Source organism: Lichtheimia ornata (genome assembly GCF_029851405.1).
Source record: "Lichtheimia ornata isolate CBS 291.66 chromosome Unknown scaffold00077, whole genome shotgun sequence".
Lineage (NCBI taxonomy): Eukaryota > Fungi > Mucoromycota > Mucoromycetes > Mucorales > Lichtheimiaceae > Lichtheimia > Lichtheimia ornata.
Genome location: NW_026695397.1, coordinates 21,222 through 43,886, shown reverse-complemented (window position 1 = coordinate 43,886; position 22,665 = coordinate 21,222). Strand labels below are relative to the sequence as shown.

General features: G+C 43.5%; 9 protein-coding genes across 9 annotated transcripts; 4 read left to right on the top strand and 5 right to left on the bottom strand.

The window, feature by feature from the left end:
- Positions 1-1,020: 1,020 nt before the first annotated feature.
- Positions 1,021-2,964, bottom strand: O0I10_010827 (uncharacterized protein; the record flags this gene model as incomplete). The annotated part of the gene is made up of 2 exons (XM_058490801.1): positions 1,021-2,219; positions 2,346-2,964. 2 exons carry the CDS (start codon positions 2,962-2,964, stop codon positions 1,021-1,023), a joined length of 1,818 nt encoding a protein of 605 aa, XP_058338413.1.
- Positions 2,965-5,219: 2,255 nt separating this feature from the next.
- On the top strand, positions 5,220-6,839 carry O0I10_010826 (uncharacterized protein; the record flags this gene model as incomplete). Its single annotated transcript, XM_058490800.1, has 1 exon — positions 5,220-6,839. The coding sequence occupies one exon, from the start codon at positions 5,220-5,222 to the stop codon at positions 6,837-6,839; it is 1,620 nt and encodes a 539-aa protein (XP_058338412.1).
- A 253-nt stretch (positions 6,840-7,092) lies between these two features.
- Positions 7,093-8,333, top strand: O0I10_010825 (uncharacterized protein; the record flags this gene model as incomplete). Its single annotated transcript, XM_058490799.1, has 8 exons — positions 7,093-7,130; positions 7,189-7,249; positions 7,307-7,332; positions 7,394-7,460; positions 7,525-7,617; positions 7,692-7,926; positions 8,003-8,086; positions 8,149-8,333. The coding sequence occupies 8 exons, from the start codon at positions 7,093-7,095 to the stop codon at positions 8,331-8,333; spliced, it is 789 nt and encodes a 262-aa protein (XP_058338411.1).
- A 34-nt stretch (positions 8,334-8,367) lies between these two features.
- On the bottom strand, positions 8,368-9,189 carry O0I10_010824 (uncharacterized protein; the record flags this gene model as incomplete). The annotated part of the gene is made up of 5 exons (XM_058490798.1): positions 8,368-8,501; positions 8,571-8,678; positions 8,736-8,911; positions 8,972-9,054; positions 9,112-9,189. The coding sequence occupies 5 exons, from the start codon at positions 9,187-9,189 to the stop codon at positions 8,368-8,370; spliced, it is 579 nt and encodes a 192-aa protein (XP_058338410.1).
- Positions 9,190-11,255: 2,066 nt separating this feature from the next.
- O0I10_010823 (uncharacterized protein) lies at positions 11,256-11,734 on the top strand (the record flags this gene model as incomplete). The annotated part of the gene is made up of 3 exons (XM_058490797.1): positions 11,256-11,277; positions 11,354-11,431; positions 11,499-11,734. The coding sequence occupies 3 exons, from the start codon at positions 11,256-11,258 to the stop codon at positions 11,732-11,734; spliced, it is 336 nt and encodes a 111-aa protein (XP_058338409.1).
- A 449-nt stretch (positions 11,735-12,183) lies between these two features.
- On the bottom strand, positions 12,184-13,562 carry O0I10_010822 (uncharacterized protein; the record flags this gene model as incomplete). Its single annotated transcript, XM_058490796.1, has 6 exons — positions 12,184-12,383; positions 12,456-12,572; positions 12,662-12,968; positions 13,047-13,137; positions 13,199-13,230; positions 13,299-13,562. The coding sequence occupies 6 exons, from the start codon at positions 13,560-13,562 to the stop codon at positions 12,184-12,186; spliced, it is 1,011 nt and encodes a 336-aa protein (XP_058338408.1).
- Positions 13,563-14,014: 452 nt separating this feature from the next.
- O0I10_010821 (uncharacterized protein) lies at positions 14,015-15,663 on the bottom strand (the record flags this gene model as incomplete). The annotated part of the gene is made up of 9 exons (XM_058490795.1): positions 14,015-14,063; positions 14,127-14,717; positions 14,772-14,782; positions 14,865-14,876; positions 14,954-15,040; positions 15,095-15,189; positions 15,245-15,310; positions 15,380-15,423; positions 15,488-15,663. 9 exons carry the CDS (start codon positions 15,661-15,663, stop codon positions 14,015-14,017), a joined length of 1,131 nt encoding a protein of 376 aa, XP_058338407.1.
- Positions 15,664-16,370: 707 nt separating this feature from the next.
- Positions 16,371-16,898, bottom strand: O0I10_010820 (uncharacterized protein; the record flags this gene model as incomplete). Its single annotated transcript, XM_058490794.1, has 4 exons — positions 16,371-16,449; positions 16,511-16,617; positions 16,672-16,694; positions 16,787-16,898. The coding sequence occupies 4 exons, from the start codon at positions 16,896-16,898 to the stop codon at positions 16,371-16,373; spliced, it is 321 nt and encodes a 106-aa protein (XP_058338406.1).
- Positions 16,899-18,877: 1,979 nt separating this feature from the next.
- O0I10_010819 (uncharacterized protein) lies at positions 18,878-21,522 on the top strand (the record flags this gene model as incomplete). Its single annotated transcript, XM_058490793.1, has 9 exons — positions 18,878-18,951; positions 19,015-19,108; positions 19,176-19,280; positions 19,344-19,455; positions 19,515-19,732; positions 19,793-19,960; positions 20,028-20,156; positions 20,223-20,982; positions 21,044-21,522. The coding sequence occupies 9 exons, from the start codon at positions 18,878-18,880 to the stop codon at positions 21,520-21,522; spliced, it is 2,139 nt and encodes a 712-aa protein (XP_058338405.1).
- Between the last annotated feature and the right edge of the window lie 1,143 nt (positions 21,523-22,665).

Sequence of the window (22,665 nt, the reverse complement as noted above, 5' to 3'; positions counted from 1 at the left end):
GTGTGGATAGGCGATGCAATGCACAGGCATTCCTTGGTGCTATTAGTCTTGATTATCGATCATCATAGAGGCAGGTAAATAATGCGTTGCATGCATACGCTATGAGTAGTGTCTATGATTGAATAAGGAGACCCAAGTATGTAGTGGAATGACTTTTTTTCTCTCTCGGCAACAGGAAGAGAGAGAGAGAGAGAGTATATCTATGCAACGACAACAATAGCACTGTAAATGACCCATTATTCATCTTGCCACCTAATGATTGCATTGCCCTTGTTGACCCAAAGTTAAAATTCATCCCATGCCCCTTTTTCTTTACCGTACGTATGTGTATCCCTTGATCAACATGAATGACAAGATGCCATACTTGGATTGTATCATATGCTTTCGCTGCTGTCAAGAGCCCACACCATGGGACATGTGGTGGTGTGAGACGTTTCGAAAATAAAAATCAGTTCAGCAGCAGCCATGTGGTGGGGGTGTGAGTGAGTGAGTGAGTGAGATGCCAATCATGCATATTACCGCGTCTGGAACGTCAAAACAAGGTTGACAGCTTGTAAAGGTAAGTGTCTGAAAAAAGGGGGGGAGGACACTGCATACATGCGTGCACATACAACACATTTACAAGAGTCTCATTTACCCAAATGGAAAGAGGGTGGATGCGAGCGGCGGAAAATCTGTGTCTCAGGAGATGGAAAAAAGAAAGGAGCCCTCACACTCTTCTAGGGGAGAGATTTTCATCGGCTAAGGAACAAAAATCGAAATGAACCCGTAAAACAGCCATCAGACTTGTTTTTGATCCCTGCATTAAGAATGCCGTAATCTCTTTTTTTTCGGAAAAAGGATAATGGGGCAGTATACTACGTACATAGGATGCATGCAACATGTTTATTTGGAGTGGAGAAAAAATGTTCTTCTTTTTTGATGTATGCAAGGGGGGTTTAGTAGGAGGGATGAATGGGAAATCAGATATAGAACAATGATCAAGGAAAAATGGATGGGGGATGATGATGATCATCATCATCATCGTCTCGTGTCTACACGAGAAAGAGGGCGTGCTGGTTTGTTTGATGATGATGAAGAAAGTATCTTGCGACGAGTAGTAGTAGCAACACGGCGGGTATTGGGTGGTGCAGTAGTAGTGGTTGTAGTTGTAGTAGTGATAGTATTAGGAGGATTAGTAGTAGGATTAAGACTTTTGGTATTATGACGAGTGGTGGTAGTAGTTGTAGATGCAGCATGATGCGTTGATGATCGAACAGGTTTGTTGGATGAAGGCTTGATTGAACGTCGTGATGTTGGTGGTTGTTGTTGCTTTTCTAATGATGATGATGTTGTTGTTGATGCGTCGTTGTTGACACGACGTGGTGTTGATGATGGTTGTAAAGTGGTGGTGGGTTGTTTCTTCCTTTGTTGTTGTTGTTTGAGTTGATCGATTTCAGCAAGAGCATTGTCAAGCTTAGAATGCAATGCTTCTCTTTCTTCGGCTTCTTGTTTGGCACGCTGTTGTTGCATGTTTTGCATCTCCTGCACTTTATCAAGTACGTGGGTCATGGATTGCTCTAGGTCTGTACGAGCACATTGCTCTTGGTATAGCCGTTCTTCGTATGATTCACGCATTTCTTCCATCCGCTCACACACCATGGCTTGTTGCTTGTCAATGGTGAGTGCCATATCCTCGATAGCATTCTCAAATGCAATCCTCATGGCACGTTCATGCGCAATTTCTTGCTCCAGCATGTCAATACGTTCGCCAAGACGCATTGTTTGTTGTCGATGCAGTGTCATGCATATTCGTGCAAGATCAATTACCACACGCTGTGCAGGTGATACATGACTGCTGTTGTTTCCAAACAATTGTTTACGCGTGCGATAGCCTCGCCACAAGGCCTGAATACGTGTAGCAGCCGTGTTGCGTAACATTTCAGGATCCGCGAGCTCTTCGGGTGATAAGGGTAAAAACACGGATACACTTTCCATGGGCAATTCTTCTTCTTCCTCCTCCTCATCATCATTGTATCCTTCATCACTTGCTTGGCACCATGACATGTGACGAGGATGACCACCACCATGCAACTTTAGATTGACAATCACCTTGGAATCACCCGTAAAGTCGGTGCCATTGTCATCGAGAAATGGGGTATTATCCTCCAATCTTGATTGCTTGTGAGACACATTGGGAAGGTTAAGCTCTTCATGCGAAGAAGCGTAGCACCTTGATGCTACATGTAGCACTCTCTGTCAGCCATACATGTATATTTGGATATGGATTTTGGGGGAGGGAACACAAGCAAGGGGGGGTGAAGAAGGGTTGGGGGTGTGTGAGGATTGAATAAGAAGACAATTACCTTTATGCGGTCGTTGATAGGGTGATGCTGCTGCGTTGCCATGGTATTTCAAAAAAGAAGAAGGCGCAACTAAATCTTGATGTGAGATTGTTGTTGTTGTTGGGGTGCTCTTGTCATAGGATGTTTGACATGTTCTTCGCGGATCAGCTCGTGCTGGAAGCAAAAGGGGCGATAGCCGATCATCCTCGATCAGCCGTTGAACGCGTGGGTCGTCATTGTCGTTCTCGTGATGATGGTCGTGGTTAAAACATGACAAGTGATTGCGTTCTCGATGGTCGTCATCATAGCTGCTAACCAGTGAACGGCGTATGCTACGGGATTGTTGCTGTTGTTGATATGAAGATACAATGGATCCAATGTAAGAATCCAATTTTTCATCATCATCGCTTCCAATATCGTCATAGGATGGTAGGCGGTCAACGCTTGATCCTGTCATGGTGGTAGTGGCAAATGATGATTCATCAAACATCTCATAGTAGCTGTCTTTGTCGAGGTGTGCCGATAGCTCTAAAAGCAATGCCCTTGGTGGAAACTCGTAGTTCTTTTGCTCGACATCGAGATGTTGTGCTACCACCACAGGTGATGATGAATTATCGCAGCTGTCATGATGCGACTGCATGATGGTAGTAGTAAAACAAGAATGAAAAATGAAAAAAGATAAAAAAGAGATGAAGGGAGGAAGAGTGTGGAAAAAAAGTCAATGGCAAAAAGAGAGAATGCATGTCGATGTTTTTTTTGGGGGGAGGGAGTACGAGGGGGGCGAAATACATATGCAGATATGTCAAACACAAAAGCAAACGGTACGCCGATCCGGATCAATGGTACGGAAAGATAACAGCCAAAATCCGAATGCATAACAAAAAGTAAAAAGATGCATCATTAGTACATCTAAATGTATCGGTTATGCATTCACCAACACCCAAGGCTCACATGATGATGGTGATAGCACGAATCATCCTCCATCCCGCCCATTTGCCAACAAGAGGCGGCATTGTCTATATTAATCGCTTACCTGATATTGATAACCAATCATCATGCTGCTGCTATTACCATACAATGTCGCCGGCGACATTGCTGGTGAAGATCGATTGACACGAGAAGAGTGGTTGTTGTTGCTGTTGCTGCTGTAGTTGTTTGCCATCGTCGTGGTATTGTATTACTTTTTTTGGTCCACGCGCAAGAAAGGAGTATTACACAAAACGCCGTGTGTTGTGTGTGTGTGTCGATGGATCAATGGGGGAGGATAATAGGAGGAAGTAAGGTATCCGTAAACAATGTTGAGTGAAAATGGGTGAAGAAACGATAGAATGCAAAAACGAAAGGACGGGGTGGGGGAGATGTCGGATCCGGAATGAGGAGAAAAAGACAATTCTGTATCAGCTGGATGAACTTTTTATACCTGCTGCTGTCAACGAAGAATGAGTTTGCAGCAGCACTAGAATTAGAAAAGGAGTACCGGAGGATGTAGTAAACTGCTCCGAGGATCCATCACGATCATTATGATGACAAGATAAGCTGTCAACGAGTATATATAGTAAAGTAAATGAGTTACACGTTAAGATCGTCATGTCACTCTTTTTAACCAACCAACCCCCCTTAGTGCTTTTTCCATACCACATCACTGATGATCGAGTAATTTGCTCATCCAAAAAAGATGCATTGTCGCATAGCAACCCCGATATGTACAAGCGCATCATGCAATCTTGTGGCCACGCTTTTTAGCCAATACAAAGATGTCATCAACGCATAATGACATGGCTGCATGTTAATATTTCTTTTCCTCAACACAGGAGCACAGCTGTTGATGAAATAAAAAAAAAGGAACCCCTGAGGATTATTAATCCCACAGCACGGAAGAGAATGCGTCATGCTGTCTTTCATCTGTAATCTTACTACTACTGCACATCGATCACCCACTACTACCCTACATTCACGTACAGCAGCCATAGGCGATATTTACGCCTCCTCCTTATTTGGTACCCAACATTGGATTATCCCAACTACAACATTTTTTCTTCCTTGTTCTCCTTGTCCTCTTTACATCTCCTGCTCCTTCTTCCCTCCAATGATGTTTTATGATGTTACAAACGACTGCTACCGCTGCTTTTGAAAAACCGTTGGCTGATTGATGGTATTTAAAGCTACTTTTTACTACGACAATGAGCCAATTGATGTTCAAAGATTGCTATCAGCGGTACCATGGTTCACAACAGCGCAGTATTAGACACGTGCAATAGTTAAAATGGCTGGTTTATATGTACGGCAAGGGCCCGTGAAGCCACATACATCAATCATGCATCGTAATCACTATATAGCTTGTTGATTTCTTCCAAGCGATACTCGTCGTATTCCTATGCGGGTAGAAAATGGGCATTTTGTGTGCTTGATAGCAGCAGCGGTGATTTCCCGACGCCTTGGTCCTCGATCTATTGACCGGAAGTCGACATTAAATTATTGTGTAACAACTCAACACCTAAACAAGTTGGATGCTGTTGGGTAGTAATGTTCACAATTACCCTGCAGGAGGTCTAAACAATGGGCCAAGAGATGATACTTCTTGGTAACGTGAATGCATGTTCATTGTATCATTGAGGATGGCTTATTCTATGGATGATTGATAAGCAACAAGTGAAGGCTTGATTGTTAGAAGGACCTTGCAACACGATGGCACCTGCTTTATTCAGTATGTCATCCTCACTTTTTGTTGTCGTGTTTACTTTGACCCTCTAGGTTTGCCTATTTTTGTGTTGCTCCTTTCCTTTCTTCTTTTTCATTGCCTCCTCATTCTCCTCTCTCCTTTTGCCACTGCCTTCATCATCCAGGCCCCCCCTCCCCACACACACAAATACATGCAGTCTCTTGGAAAAGGCGACTATGGATCAAGAAGAAGAGCAACCACAACAACCACAACAGCAACAACAGCAGCAACATGGCACCACCACCACCACCACAACCACAACGATCGAACACAATAATAGATCGAATATCAATCAATTGTATCAAGAAGTGAATGAATTACTTGGAGGATTTTGTTCGGATGCTCAGCAACAATTTTGTATTGAACAACACATTGGGAGCCCTATGCAGTTGCGGCGTATTTCCCAAACGATGCAACAGGTGCTGCGTTTTATTCCCGTCATTGGTCTTGTGGACAGCGCCAACAGCGACAGCTTACGACGTACCCTTTTAAGAACAGCGCTCGAGATCACCGGTTGCCTGGACACGGCATGTCGACAACGCCACATTGCGCCTTTGACAGAAGCGAAAATTGAGCAGCTGCTTGACAAGTGGCATGAGTTGAGTCGAGGGTACGATGACAAGAGTCGAGAGCATGGCAAGCTGACTGAATTACTGGGCACTGTGGGACAATTGAAAAAGGCGTGGCGACGAGTGGATCAAGTGGATGGTGTCTTGACTTCGATATTGGCATCGTATGGTAGCGTTGAGACACGGCGAGCAGCAGGGTTATATGTGGCCATGGTGGATAAACAAAACTATGCGCAATTGGGATTGAGTCGTAAGGCTGTGGGTCGACGCCATATCGTCTTTGAATGCACGCGCCTCACACGCGATCAACAAATCGATGCAGTAACCGATATCTGTCGTCGCTTTGGCGCGGTCTTTATGCACAATGCCCGACACAACCTGCAGCAGATCGACGCCCAACTAAGCCTCGCACGTCCTACAACACTTGCACATCGACTACGACAACTCCATTCAATGATCTATCATGATCCCAATAACAATCAACAACAACAACATCCACCAAGAAGACGTGTTCTTAGCCATGGTGATGCTTCAGCTACTACTACCACAATAACGCCCTTTCGTCTCACATCCCCTGTTACTACGCCATCCTTTATATGGTATCCACGCGATAATGGCAATGATGACTTTCCTGTTGCATCCATGCCTGAACCATCTTTTGTTCCTGCACCTTGGCAATGGACGGATCTTATCAAGCCTCGTATTCCTTTTAAACCTCTTTTGTTTGGTTTATTTCGTCGTCCTCGTCGTTCCCATCATCATCATCGTCATCGTCATGAACAACAAGAACCAACACCACAACAACAAGAACAAGCCGACATTGATAGCCAGGAGGTTGAGCCTTCTGTGCAACCCACGGACCATGACAACAACAATCATCACTTGAAGAATGCACCTTTTGCCACTGTCTCTGTGGATGATCTCTCACAGCATTTATGTCGTGTTGGTTATCAATTTTATGAAGATGTTGCCAACAATGCGCATCTCAGCTATCATCAAGATTCCCGTGTGTTGCAGGGCGTTGGGCAGGACCTTGTCGAAATCTATACCAATCTACAACTAGAATCGGCACGCCTTGTAATGCATCGCGTGGTGGCTATTTGTCATGAACTTGGAGCCATGTCTTCCACTACAGATCCAGCAGCAGCCATGATTGAAAACCCGAGCATAACAACGCTTCAACATCAGCATACAACACAACCAAGACCTTCCATAGCATCCGTTTAAACAATCTTTGTATCATACATATACAACTAGCATATTTTGTATCTCCTCCCCCTCCTCATCACCATCTATTATATTACTTGATAGCGTATTGATAAAGTATATCCGGGCTATAATCCGTCCCTTTTCACAAACACTCTCACACATGTCCATGCGAAAACATTCACGTGCTGCAATTGCGATATGTCAGCATTAAATCAACCCCACACCTTTGTACAACCTTTTCCACTCCTCTCTTCTCTACTCCTCCATCGTCATGCAAATCACTGGAAACGCTTTTATTGTCACTGGCGGGTAGGTCATTGCTAATTTAGGGTGCCCTTTCATTGGGCTAATGGTTGAATGTGTACAGCGCAAGTGGCCTCGGTGAAGCAACCGTCAAAGAGATCGTCAAGCGTGGAGGTAACGTTGCGGTATGTGTCTATAGTCCCAACTATAATAGAGCGCACGTCAATAACATGTCTTTGTAGATCTTTGACTTGAACGGTGAAGGAGCGTAAGTATATGCGTATGCGTGTATGTGGTGGATACAAAGCAGGCTCACCTTTGTGCTTTAGTGCTGAGCTCGCCAAATCCTTGGGATCCAACGTGTTGGCTGTTGGCAAAGTGGATATCACTTCAGAGGTACTTGGACATCCATATCATCGTTCAAAAGAAACATGCCACTTATATACAACAACACTATTAGGAAGATGTTCGGTTAGCAATCGAAAAGACCGTGGCTCGCTTTGGTAACATTGCAGGCGTCGTCAACTGTGGTGGTGTAGCAGGTGCTGCCAAGGTAATGCGTGTTTAATGGGTTGTATAGTGGTGGCAGCGAAGATATTCATTCATCTATTTATGGTATGTACATAGATTGCTCGTCGTGGTAGCTCTGCACACACAATGTCGATGGATCTCTTTGACTTTATTGTTCGTGTCAACTTGCTTGGTACCTTTAATGTGTGTCGTCAAGTCGCTCAAACCATGGCCAACCAAGAAAAGACCTATACTGATGAAGATGGTGAGCGTGGTGTCATTATCAACACTGCATCAGTTGCTTTCCAAGACGGTCAAGCTGGCCAAACCGCCTATAGCGCTAGCAAAGGAGGTGAGCGATAGAACACACAGACAACACGAGTATCATTGTGCAAGCTTGCAAGTACTCTTTTTTGGTTTTGCTGTAGGCGTTGCTTCCATGACCCTTCCTATGGCTCGTGATCTTGCTCCTGCTGGTATCCGTGTTATGTCCATTGCACCAGGTCTCTTTGGTATGGATCATCATCCTCATCTTTCATCATCAAAATTCTCATCCCCCATTCTATCCTATTAGAAACCAACATGACCGCAAACACTCCCCCCAAGGCCAAAGCCAAGATCCTCAAGGATGCCATTTTCCCTGACCGTATGGGCCATGCTTCTGAATACGCTATGCTTGCTTGCCATTTGATTGAGAATACAATGATGAATGGTGAAATTGTTCGTATTGATGGTGCTAGCCGTCTCGGCAAATTGTAATAAAGTTCATTGTTGATAAAGCCTACTACTACTACTAGCATTGTTCTAATCGTAAAAGAGTATTGGCTAATCGTGATACTTGGTTCATCTCGGAAGGGTGACGAGGTAAAGAGGTTGGTTTTGCTGGCGTGAACATTTTTGAATTGGTATCATAACCCCATCCTAGTCCTTTTAATGCTACAAGGTTCGACATGTTAATAACGCATTTGATCCCCCTCTCAAAACCCACACACATACCAGGAACAAGTTCCATTTCAGACATCCCAAAGTATCGAGAAGCTGTGTCGAGATCCATATTCGTATATGTCTTTTGCAACACAATGGCCAGCTTGTCCCTCAATGTGTCTATAGTAGGTGAAATGAGATGGATGATCCTTAACTTCCTCCTCTTCCTTTACGCACCTCGTAGACTTTCGGCAAGTGGTAATACAAGGGGTGACCAATCGTAAACCAATGCTTCATAAAACTCATCATAGCGTCGCTCCCACATGATCACGCACAACCGCCACGCAGTATCGATTTCAGCACTACGTCTTTGAGCAGCAAGGATCCGTTTTCGCAAGAACCGAGCACCGTTCCTTAAAACACAACTTTGAATACCTTTGCAAGGAAGAAACCACCCTTTTCTCTACACTTACAAGTCATCGACAAGGGCATACGCAAGCAGCAACACGGCGTAGATCTCTTGAATGTTCCAATTCGCTGAAGGACTAGCAGCCATCTGCCCATCTTTATACATTAGCCAGGCATTAGATATAGAGAACGGCTGTCATTGTACCTGAAGTTCGACACGCTCGCATGCCTTCACGAGTGCAGCATAATCCTTGTTTTGGATAAGTTGTTGAATACCGTCCATAGCCACGTCCACGAAGAAAAGAAAAAGAAAAAGTAATGCAATAATCCTGCGTCCAACGCGTTCATTGCTGATTTTCATTGGCAGCCCATTACACACGTATCATTCATTATCCATCACTCAATTCCCCCTCACCCTCACCCATCCCATAGAGTTAACTATTACACACAAGTCTTTTTTTTTTGTACATAAAGATGCTTTATTCTTATAATCAACTGCACAACATCTAATCCAATCAAGCCATCAGATGCGGTTACCTATTGTCAAAATAGAATGAGTACATTGGGCTTACAATCATCCAAAGATAATGAGCCACCCACCCATCACAACAAAGAATGCATCTCTCAGGTTGAAGACTGAAGTTTTTTTTATCATCAATACCCTTATGCGTGGTGCATGAAACTTGGTCATCATTGTGATGCATCACAAAGCCATGATGGGATAGGGGGACACACATCAAGAAAAGAATAGACACTTACAGTATGATCCTTTCAAAAGAATAAAAGGGAGAGGAAGGGGAAGAGAAGAAACCTACATAAAGCTGAAGGCAAAGGTTAGAAACAACGTTCCATTCAAACGCGTGTTGGAGTAGCCCTTGTCCAGCAAATAAATGTTGTAGTAGCAATGAAAGATGTCAGAGTAAATAAAACTATTTTTTCTACACAGGACTTCGGAGAGATTCCCATTGTTATAGCACAAATCATCCTTTCATCTTTTCCTTGGCATACATACATTCATTACATAGGACAAGAACCCAAAGCGTACTTACTGTGTGTATAAAGAAAAGGGGGTATGCGAGAAGAACAGACTTGGATCACGACGTTGCCCGCTTGGAGAGGATTTATAAAGTTTTTCAGGCGGCTTATCCTTCACCAGTCACACGAATCTTTACCCAGCTAAGGATTCCGACAAGTTGGTACTGGCAAAAGCTGAGATCGGTTACATGGGCTTCAAGAGGCGCACACCAGTCGCCGCCATAGACCCCTCTCCCGGGCCAGGTATCTTTTTGATTCATAGGGATTCTACCCTCGCATTTGGTGGTCCTATTCAGCTGCAGCAACCATGTATTGTATAAATGCCCTTACAATATACAAAATGATTATAGATGCCTACCTTGTTAATTTTGCTCACTAATCGCTACGCTATCACCGCTCGTTCATCCGGCATAAAGTTAATGCTGATGATGTTATGTGTTTCATCTCACCGTTTCCATGACTACATGATCAAGAACTAAATCATGGTTTAAAAGTGCTGGTCACGGTATAATCTTTTGCATATCGAACGAGCTAACGTTAAGATCCTAATGATCGCGACTCTTCCTAAGCGAGCTCTTACCCCATCATAGTCGTTGCTATGTTAAACACACACGACCTCTTTCATTGTGTCCAGGTGATACTGCTGTAGCGATCTTGCGTCGACTTTTATGAAATTACGTTTCTCGCGAGTGTGCAATTGAATTATCTTATGCTGATCTGCTCATGCTGAGCGTTCATATCCAGGCACAAGCTTCCCTCGTGCAACACGTGTTCAAATGCTTACTTTTTTTTTGTACCCATAGATCTGCACTTTGATCACTAAAAATGTCGAGATCTAATACAATAAGGTTTTCTCGTGATAGATGGATCGGTGATCTTGTAGTGAGATCAATAATACATGTTGGTTTGAACCTTATGATGGCGTTCATGTCGTAGCACATCGTAATGATTTCAACATCTAGTACCACTCTGCTAAACTTGATTCGAATGTATCTTTTGCTGGTGGTGTTATGCAATCGAGCGTCTACTAATAATAGCGATATCGTTTGTTTTGGTCAAGGCCATGTTTCACTACTATCTAGCCTTTGCATAACCGGGTATGTAACAATAGCTATACGTAAAAATTCTCTAGCACTCACGATACAATAATAAAACACTCGATAGCTACGCATTGTGTGTTCAAGGGTCCAAGAGGGACAAGGTGTGTTTATTGACCACATGTATGTTCTATGTATCTACTTGGGTGCTGCTGATAAGAAGGGGGGCGGGAGAAAATGATCTGCATTTGTCGTCTGCTTGTGTTTCTTCTTCACAATGGGAAAATCAAAGACCAAATGTATATACACCACACTCTCTCTTTTTGTAATCGAGATCGACACGATTCAGGCATTGTCTCATACTTTTCGCTTCAGTTACTAGCAATCCAAACAACGTGTCTCGTCATGCCAATTCCTCCATGTCGGTCGATGCTGTCGATGCCAGCAGCAACTGTAAGTCCTCAAAAAGGTTTTTCCCCCCGCCTCTTTTGGATGAGTGATTGATATCGAATCATTGTAGCCAAGCAACGGATAGAGCAAGAGCTTGATCTTTTACACGCAAGGAAACAAACCATTGATCTTTCAGCAGCATCCAGTGGCAAAGTGAAAAAGAAGAATGCAAAGAAAGGAGTCAATGTTCGACAACAAAAGAAGCTCGCCAAAGCATTAGCGATTGCAGACAAGGAAGAGTTCAAGGTAGAAAAAGCTGTCACCAAGGCCGAGAAACGCAAAGCTAGAAAGATGGTGTGGACATGATATCATATTGCATGAAGATTAAACAAGGAGACAATGAGAGAGAGAGAGATTATTTGTTTGCGTGTGGTAAACTATACAAAACGAGTAATGGAATTTTTTTTGTACACCAAGGAATGAGGAAGAAAATTTCACATGAAGGAGGAGAGGTTGAAGACGAAGGAGGAGGGGGGGCCGAAAGAGGGGGAGGTACCACAATTGAGAGCGCTGGGGTTATTGTTCACGGGAAGTATAATAGCGCGTGTGCGTGTGTATGTGTGTATACAACATTTCTTGTATGGGAAAACTTAGGGAGGCTTCGTGAGAACAAACAGCGGTGTGTGTATATCTACCCAACAACCAAGAAGGCAGGGGTATGTGCGTGTGCATGTGTGCATGTGTGTGTGTGTGTGTGAGCGTGAGTGTGTGAGGACGTGCGAGTATAGTGCAATTAGGAAGGGCTAATTATAATTTCAAGCTTCTTTTTGGGCCACGTTAATGACAATCATCCATTTGGCTCCTGGCGGTTTTTGACATTCAGCTTCAAACTTGTCCAAAAACTTTGAGTATTGATCAGGTGGAATCCCTAATGGGCCGGCAAGGAATGGTTGTGTGCTTTTGACAATGTTGCGTATATCCCAAAGGAATTCACGATTCAGAGGATCGGGCTTATCTGCAACCACCGATGATGGGATGATCATGCTTAGTTGAAGATTGGCTTTTTGATATGAACAAACAAACATACCTAAATACGTATCTCTTTGAATCGACTTTATAAAGTTGAAGCCGGCCTCCTTCATTATGGATTCAAGTGTAAATGCAATATAGGGTTCTTGTCCCCGACTACGCATGACATCAATGACTAACAACAATAGGATAAGCAACGTGGTGGATGCATTCACCCCCCCCCCTCTTTCACCCCCTAATCATGCATGCATGCTATGTACTTACAAGTTTTGCCGACCCAAAGACAAAAGTCATTGCCACGATCCATCATCCCAGATTCGAGACTTTGGAAACAACCGCCAGGTTTGAGCACGCGTAGTATTTCTTTGAGAGCCGTTATCCACTCGTCTTTTCGTAATGCGAGCATCAAGAATCGCATGTTGATGAAATCAAACGTATTATCGTCAAAAGGTAGTCGCTCCAATACATTGCCGTGCATGAATTGTACGTTGGGTGGTCGAATGTCGCTGGGAAATACATTGCACATATCCACCCCAAATAATTCGCAGTCAGGTCGCTCAGTGGCTACATCCTAAAAATCATGGTGGGAACGATCTTAATAACCTTATGTATATAATCAACTACAATGTCCGAGAAACAACTGACTCACCATTAACCACGTGCCCGGGCCACAACCCACATCCAAAATTTTAGCTCCTTCTTCAAGGTGGACTCGTTCTAAAGCTTCTTTTGCAATGTTTCTAGAATACGAGTCAATTTTTCTTTCTCGCTCTTTTATCGTCTTGATTGTTGGAAACTTACCCTTCGAACAATGCTTTAAGTGCAAAGTGTTGCTTGATGATGAAGAGGATGCTTGTTAATCACAAGGAATTATCGGAAAGAAACGCTTTTTATAACTCACTCCGATAAGCCTATCCATCTCCTCATCGTCATTTGGTAACCAATAAATGGATTCAGTGATATTATGAAATTTGCGTCCTTGACGCACAATGCTGTCGTTCATGGAGCTTTGACTTGATGTGATGGACGTTGTTTGTGAACATGATGGAACAGGGGTGGGTGGTGATTCAGCGGATGGTTGTTTGTGTTGTTTTTTCCACTTCAAGACACTTTTACTGGTGCTAAAGCGGCCCTTGCGCGAATTGGTCGAGATCTTATTGCCCATTTTGTTTAATAAAAAGGAAAGGGCAATCCACCCATGCGGCTTTTATATATGTGCGTATGCAAAAATGTTCCACGAGGATTACGTAGGTGCTGCCTCTCACTCTTTGTTCTGATTTGAGTAATGAACAGAGGGGGAGAATGAAGCAAAAACGGAAAGGGAGGGTGTTTATGAAAAGGAGAAAGCGGAAAGAGGGAGTGAAAACGGGCGGAGGCTTTTGACAGATGAATCCTTTCGTGCAGCACAACACATTCGGTGAAACGTTACACTTTGTATCCCACAACATTATGTTACACACGATAACCCAACCCAAAGAAGGGAGAGAGAGTGAGAGAGTGAGAGAAAGAAGACAAGGAGGTCGTAAGAGAAAGAGAGTTTTCTTGTTTCACCACCACTGGGGAGCAGCGTCAATGTTATTATCAAAAAAAGCTGTCTTTAACTACTAAACTTTTTTCTCACAACAACGGGAAATGTCCTGCTGAGCCTAATGTCATCCACCATTCTCTGCATATGAAACATGTTAGTTCAATGTTCGCCCCCCCTACACAATGTCATTCTTTATATTACCGTATGGCATCGGTGTTGGAAGTGATAATTGCAAGCGCCACTACGCCCGTACTTAGTAGTAACACTGACCACATGGCTGTATCGCGGTGGTAAATCGCTCGTAATCGACCCAATATTTTCTGAGCACTGCTATCATGCATGCCGCTGGTATCCATAGGAAGTCGCTCTTCTGGTAACATGGCAATAATGTTGCATGCTTGTTCTCGTGATGCTTCCACCTCGTCCTCCATGATCCAGAGATCCTCATAGGTATTGATAGCTGATACTTGATCAAGGCCAATCCCGCTTTCCCGCTGCAGTGACTTTGGCGGATATGCGGTTTCCAACTTTATCGCCCACTGGATCAAATGTTCAATGGGCATGTCTTGCGGTACTTTGCTCAACGTGGTATGAATCATGCTTGGATCACATTCCTCCATCAACACCTGTTTTCGTCGAGAGAGCACCAAGGCAGCTGAAAGATACAATGGCATCAATGGATTCGAGCAAAGGAAAAGATCAAAGAGGCGTAAAATCTTGTTGACATCATCCAAGTCGTGGCTGAGCCATGTAATCACCCAACTCAAGCAATAATAAGGTAAAACACCAGCTCTAGTTTTTGAAATCATCAGCCATCATGCTTTCTTGGGCCCCAATCCACCTTACCCAGTGATGTGCTCATGTAATTCTGGATCTTCTTTTTGTATCAACGTATCCATCAATGTGAGTTGCCTTAGGATTGGATCTAATGATTCTAACATCGCATCTGTGCTTGCCGTTAAGGATGATTCGAGTCATACGTTCATGCATGGTATAAAAAGGGGGGAATGAGAAAAAGGATATCGTACAAAAAAGAGGGCCACATGTTCCATCAGAATGCCAGCATCCTTTTCGTTAAAGACCAATGCAAAGACAGAGGCGATATCATGGAATCCCTAAGGACGGATATTGTGAGTAAATGCATGGACCATGAAGGGATACCAAATTACCTGGTAATAGTGCAACTTGGGATATGCACGTAACACATGCAAGATAACCGATTGTAGTTTACTTCGCAGCTGATTTTTGGTCTTTGGCTTGAGATCTGGAATGATTCGTTGATATTTTTTGAAGCATGAAATCGTATCATAAATATTTACCCTTTGGGAACGTGTTGAATGACCGTGCAACATCCAATGCAACTTGAGATTCATCCTTGTGTTTGTCTGCAAAAGGAACATGACGTTAATAAGCTATTGGGGGGTGGTTGTTGTCGTCTACTAGCTAAGTAGTACCATGGAGGTTCTGTTGCCTGTTCTCGTATCCAAGCAACGCTCGCCTATGAGAAGGTTATTACTATTCATTCAGTCATTGGACAACTTGTAGACGAGTGCTGTACTTACCAAGCTTTTCTTCGGATGCTGTCATTGAGAAAACCACCCATCGTACGACCGAGATGTCTTAGTGCTGCAATGTCGTTCTCCTTCAAGGCATCGTTGATTTCAGCTATCTTTTTGGACGATGCACTCGCTCCTCTCCGATGCCGTTTCGTAGCTGGTTTAGTTCGTCGTCGCGTCATAAGGAGAGCAAATTCAAGCAAAGCACAAAAGAGACTCGATAGTTTGCCTTGTTGTCGCCGCTAGAAATGGTTGATGCATTTTGGATCAAGCAATGCTGTTGCCAAGCCAAAATGGGCTCTCCCCCACCCCTTGATCCTTATGCACATGATCCCGCGGTACCTCTTTAATCAAGTAATCATCCAATACCACTCACACGTCGTGATGACACAAAGTTCATTCACTTGTTGTACATGTCTGCTGAATGTGTCATGGCAACCTATCTTACGATTCCAGTTCCACAAAGGACGGTTGGAGAATGAGAGTATTCAATAGCAAAAGATCATCTTTGTTTCCTTTACAGTTGTACAGGTATAGTGGTCCAAGACTAGACATTTATGCAGCCGACTTGTATTAATTCCAACAATCAGGGTGAGACAGCTAGTGGATTCGCTAACCATATCTGCTGTAAGCCTAAATGATTACAACATGGTGCCGGATCAATACGTGTTGCCCGCTTAATCGACTTTGCTGCCATATATGGATGATGGATATACCAGGATAGATGATTTAAAGTCGTATACAAGTATGCTCATAGTATACCATTAGCCCCGTGATCCCATCCTTGCACATAAAAGATTGTCAATCATATTTTGAATGTACTTTCAATCACGATTCCATCAACTTTTGCCTTATTGACAACCTTTTATTATATAAATAACTCATCCGGTTATGCTGCATTATCCATTGCACGTTTGTGCATCATATACATATTCAAATAGTAGGTGAACAAGGATACCAAGCCGAGTCTAGAGAAGTAGAATGATGAATCACCCATGCACCCTATCCGAATAAACAAAGCATACTTACACAGCGCCACTAAATCCTACTGAATCATCGCGTTTGGTCTTGCGTGAATTGAGCATAGATGATGCACCAAAGAAGGCAGCGATCCAAGGGAAGGCTTTGAACGAATTCTATCCTTTCTTTGTCAATGTTGATATGAAACAACTTTATACCAAGATACTCACGCGAACCATGATACCACCCATACCTAAGAAACGAGATGGTCTATATAAGTATCTCTCTATTCGTTCATGGCGCGACCCCACACATGGAATGGGAAAAAGGGAAGAGTCAACTCACCAACAGCAACAGCAAGGTTACCAGCGTAATCGCTCGAGGGAGGGACATTGGAAGGCATGTGGAATGGTACAATCTTGTCAGGCCGGCGAGGATCCATCTTGGATGAGGACATTGTGTGTGGGGGTTGTGGGAGGTCAAAAGGCTGCTGCTGGTCCTTGCTCCACACACGCTGAGAGAGACAACCACTTGCTGCCCATTCTCCGCTCATCTATCTATCTATCACCAATGGCTAGTCAATTCACCTATCCCTCATATCAGCAATAAACCTGTTATCCAACCTTTTCGTTCCCGTGCATGTAGTTAAATACAGTCATGGTCCCTCGTTTATAACTTTTGTCACATGATCAAGGCGTCTCCTTTGTAGTAGTCATAGCAACGAGGAAAACAAGGTAACCATGGATACTACGGAATCTTTGCCAGAGTATTCCCAGGGGAGAAGTAGTGTCAATGAGTAAATCAGAAAAGTATCAAGCATTCTTCATACCCATTTGTAAATCCACCCATATTTTGCATTATGTGGACAATGTGCCATGCAGTGTAAGCAACAATGAGAAAGGGTCAGCACGCCCAGTGAGGAAAGTGATTGATCTATCAATTATGTACAGGCACCTACTACTAGCGGTATGTCATCGAGAGGAGCCATCAAACATCGCGCATACCAACACGATCTCACAAACACGTAAAGTAGCACGAGCTTTTGTTCAACACGTAGTAGGTGGATATGCAACGTCATCAGAGATCATCGTTGAACGAGGTTCTGAGAACGCTTGCATATGTATGTTGTCACCTTTTGTATACCAAGAATGATCACAGGCATCACTTTTTGTATCTTCCAAAGTCGTCGTCAATGGAGCCATAAAGGTTGATCAAAATCAAGAGCAGCCTGAGGAATGAACTCGATGATAGTTTCGAGGGAAGAAAGCAACTACGATTACCAACAAAGATCACAAGCAAAAGCTCTCCTAATGCATCAGTGCTGTCGCGGTTTTCAAAGTCTGTCCCAATGATCTGGCTCAACCACAATAGAGTATGCAGCGGTAGGGACATGATATTCAATGCTGTTATCATCCGCTTGTGCGACCCTACAAGGAAAGGCAACCCATTACCGTGTTGTGGTGATGTCAACTATGTGTAAATAAAGGACGCTCCTTGTTCGTGGGGGGTAAATCGAGCTCAATGGATCTAGCGGGTTGTTTAGGTTTAACTTTGGATGATGATATCAGCTCATGATGCTGCTACTGCTATTATCAGAAGCATTTGCACTGTGTAAGCAGCAATGGTGGAGATCTTTTACCCCGCATAAACAATCGCTCCACGTCCAGCAATAGTGTACGTCGTTGTAGTATTAGCCATATCCTTAACTCTCACTTTTAATCATCGTATACGTGTATCTTTCTTGCCATGTTGTAGTAAGTGGTATACTGAATACCCTTTTCTCGTAATATTTTACCAAAAAGAATTTGATCAAGAGAAAAAAAAGGACAACCTGTCATAATGGCACATGTCAGCTCACATGCATATGAAAGCGAAGCGACTGGGGTAAGGTAACACAAGACGTAAAGAACACCGATTATACTGGTCGCACCTATCTCTGCGAAGGATTCAGGGGCACCACCACCACTTTAGTGCTTTATGGGACAAGCCTTTGAGAACACATGATGATCGAGTCATTGATCTTGAGTTTTTCATTTGCGACATGACAACCCCATCCACATGAAAACATTGACACTTTATTAAGACAACTACCCTACTACCATCTACAAGCGTACATGATACAACATAATAGCATTCATATATGAGAAGAAGAGGTTACAATAAAAATCTGGGTTGTATGTATACAAGATGTAGGTCTCACTCCGTTTCGTACAAGAAATGCTTGTGCTTCATTGACGATGACCAATCGATGTGGGGATTGCTTCTTTGTCTTTCACGTGCGACTATGACAGCCATTTTTACCCCACGTGAAGCTCCATGATGTCAGCTTGTTCGTCCGGATTTGGCAAGTTGGTGAAATGTATATTAACCCGATCCCTTTTGGCCTTGTGTCTTTTTTCTCTCCACCCTCTCTCTACACATTCACACACATTGAACATGTCGGCACAAGATAGACTCCAAGCTGTCAAACAGCATCTCACCCCCGATCAGGAGCGCGCCAACGCCGTTGAGTAAGTACAAATGTCAACCCACGCATGCTGCAGCTGAAATTGACCATGTTGCATACATTCTAGTCCTGTCGCCAGCATGAATGAAGAACGTGCCAAGGCTGCTTTCAACATTCGCGAACTCACCCACCTCTTGGATGGTGGTGAAAAGGCCACTGAGGTATGTGTCTTTGTGTGAATACAGCTGTAGTAGACCCTTGGATATTCATTGTCATGTGCTTGTATAGTTGCGTGAACGCATGATGCAAGAGATTGAACGCGATCCTCTCTTCAAGATGCACGACATCCATGATATTAGCAAGGAAGAATTGCGTGAGCGTACCATGGAAAAGGTAAAACAAAAGATCCACTTACAATGAGACGCACACTTACACTCATCCTCCTTATCTTTTTAGTTCCGTAGCTTGATCCATCATTTGCAAAACGAATCTGTGGATACCTTCAAGAAGCGCATGGAAGTCATTAGTTTGATTGATCCTGGTTTCTGGACCCGCTTTGGTGTTCATTGTATGTATAGAGGACGACAAAAGGAGAGAAGCTTTAGAGTTAACTCGAATGCCTATTAGATGGTTTGTTTGTTGGTGCCTTGCAAAGCAATGCCAGCCCTGGTCAACTTTCCTACTGGTTCGAAAAGGGTGCTCTTTCATTGACTGGCATGGTGGGTTGCTTTGCCATGACAGAGTTGGGTCACGGTTCCAATGTCCCAGGTCTTGAAACCACTGCCACCTTTGATGAAGCCTCCGATCAATTCGTCATCCACACTCCTACTCTTACTGCTACCAAGGTAATGCATCCATATTCATATCATGTCATCCTACATTACTAACATTGCATGTACATATAGTGGTGGATCGGTGGTGCTGCCCATAGTGCTACTCACGCAGCTGTCTTTGCTCAACTTATTGTCAAGGGCAAGCGTTATGGTACCAAGTGCTTTGTCGTCCCCTTGAGAGATCCCAAGACCTATAACCTCCTTCCTGGTGTCAACATTGGTGATATTGGTAAAAAGATGGTATGTATTATTGACAAGGGAAAGATAAAGGAAAGGAATGGAAAAGAGACTCATGGGATTGTTGTAGGGTCGTGATGGTATCGACAATGGCTGGATTCAATTCACCAGCGTTCGTATTCCCCGTGGTTACATGCTTCAAAAGCACACCAAGGTTTCTCGATCCGGTACCGTCGTTGAGCCCAAGTTGCAACAATTGGTAAGTTGAACCATACACACAAATCCCATGGCCAAGATAATTTACGAATGATCTATACATGTATAGACCTATGGTGCTCTTTTGCAAGGCCGTGTTGCTATGGTTGTTGACAGTGGCAACGTTTCCAAGAAGGCTCTTTCCATTGCTGTCCGCTATGCTGCTGTGCGTCGTCAATTTGCCAACTCCAAGTCCAATGGTATCGAAACCAAGTTGCTTGACTACCCTATCCACCAACGTCGTTTGATGCCTTTGCTTGCTCAAGCCTTTGCCATGCACTTTACTGGTACCGAAATGACTGCCATGTACAACAGCATGATGTCCCGTTTGGATGGTGCCAGCCCTGGTGATCCTGATATGGAAGAAATTGTTGAAATCCTCAAGGAAACTCACTCTACCAGCGCTGGTCTTAAGGCCTTCTGTACCTGGAATTGTTTGAACACCATTGAGCAATGCCGTCAAGCTTGTGGTGGTCACGGCTATTCCGCATACACTGGTCTTGCTGGCATGTACAATGACTTTGCTGTTCAATGTACTTGGGAAGGTGACAATACCATCTTGGCTCTCCAATCCGGTCGTTATCTTATCAGCAGCTACCGTGAAGCCATGAAGGGCAAGAAGCTTTCTCCTGGTGTTGGCTACCTCAACAACTTGAATGGTTTGATCGGCAAGCGTTGCCAAGTTCAAAAGCTTGAGGATCTCTTGCGCCCCGAGGTGCTTATTGAAGGCTGGCAAGTCGTCTGTGCCAATGTTGTCAAGAATGCTGCTTTGGAGTTTGAGGAATGTCTCAAGAATGGCTTGGATGTGGATGATGCTTATGAACAATGCTGTAAGTATTTTAAAAGAGAAAGAGGGAAAAAACAAACATGGAATCTAATTTGGTTACCTAGCTCAATCTCGCTTGTATGCCGCTCGTCTTCACACATACGGATACCTCTTCAACCGCTTCGCTGATGGTGTCTCCAAGGTTGAGGGTGGCTTGAAGGACATTTTGATGAAGGTCTGCATGTTGTATGGATTGTACACTGTTGAAGAAAACTCGGGTGCCTTCCTTCAATACGAGTACTTCACTCCCAAGCAAATCGAATTCATCCGTTCGCAAGTCAACGTTCACTGCAAGCTTGTTCGTGACCAAGCTATCCCTCTTATTGACTCCTTCAACCTTTCCGATTTCATGATCAACTCGCCCTTGGGCCGCAAGGATGGCAATGTTTACGCACACTACTTTGACCAAGTCAAGCGCTCCAACCCTCAAGGCGAACATCCCTACTTTAACCGCCTTATCAAGCCCATGTTAGAACGTGATATGGATGGTGGTGATGTTGAGGATGAGGAAGCTGGTTTGGAAGAAGAGGAAGACGACGAGTAAATTATATATATATATTTCTAGTTATTAGATTCTTTCACTCTCACTCACTCACACCCTGATTTACTTCTCCATTTCTATTGTTTTCAAAGTATACCATCCCCCACCTTCTTCTTTACCGTGTAATTTTTATGAACCATCAGCCCCTCGAATAGAGCTTGATCTAAATGTGTATTAAACGATTAGAACTATATGTAACATTACATTGATTGTTAGAACACAAAGTGCCTAAGCATGGTATAAAGTGGTCCTATTAGGTTGCTAAGCAACATCATTTTATTTCCTGTACATCCTAAACATGAACGGCTTTAAAATGATATGTATTGCCTACGTGTAAGGGTAAACCTATGAACTAACGCCAAGACGTCGAATCTTTTTGAGGGTAGCTTTTTCGTTTTGGGGGGGCAATTCTACGCTTCACATCTTCGCTGTACCAGGGGATAGTTTGGCAGTTTTCATGATCTTTATCAGCATCACACACTTCAAGTTCGACTCTGTGATTATCGCCATTACAGTGAGTCCATAGATGTCTTGTTTGAGATTGCTTTTGGGGTTGGGTACTTGCTTCGCAAGAGCCTTGAGGAAGTTCTATATGTTTTATCTTTCTTTTGACACAATAAAACATTCGGAGCCTGGGGTCGGATTTGTATCTCTCGTCGTTCACAACTACTACATTGGCTGACTGGAACCTTTCGCAAGCCTGCATCATACCGTAAAATGATCTGGAACGGATTACTCTTGGTTTTGAATTAGGAATATCGGCAGGTTGGATATCGACAGCATCAACAAAAGCTTGGACATATGAGCATCCAAGCATCAAGAGCACACCGGTAAGAAAAGGCAATGGCAATTTCATGTTTGGATAAATCTATAAGGTCGTCGATTGTAGTATGAGGATCCCTTTACAGTATTTATATCGTATCAGGCTCTCTAGTAAGTATTTGATATGGAAATGTACAATTAACTTCAGCCCATAGTCCAGCCTAATGCACATTATCCCTGCATTATGCATCATGAGCCATCTCCTGTCATCGACTGGCCATACACTTTCTCATCACTTGCTTAGTTTCGATCAATGGATGGCTATATATCCAGCGTATAATCCTATACCAGTACATGGTTAGTAAGAGCAATTAGAGAGCTCTA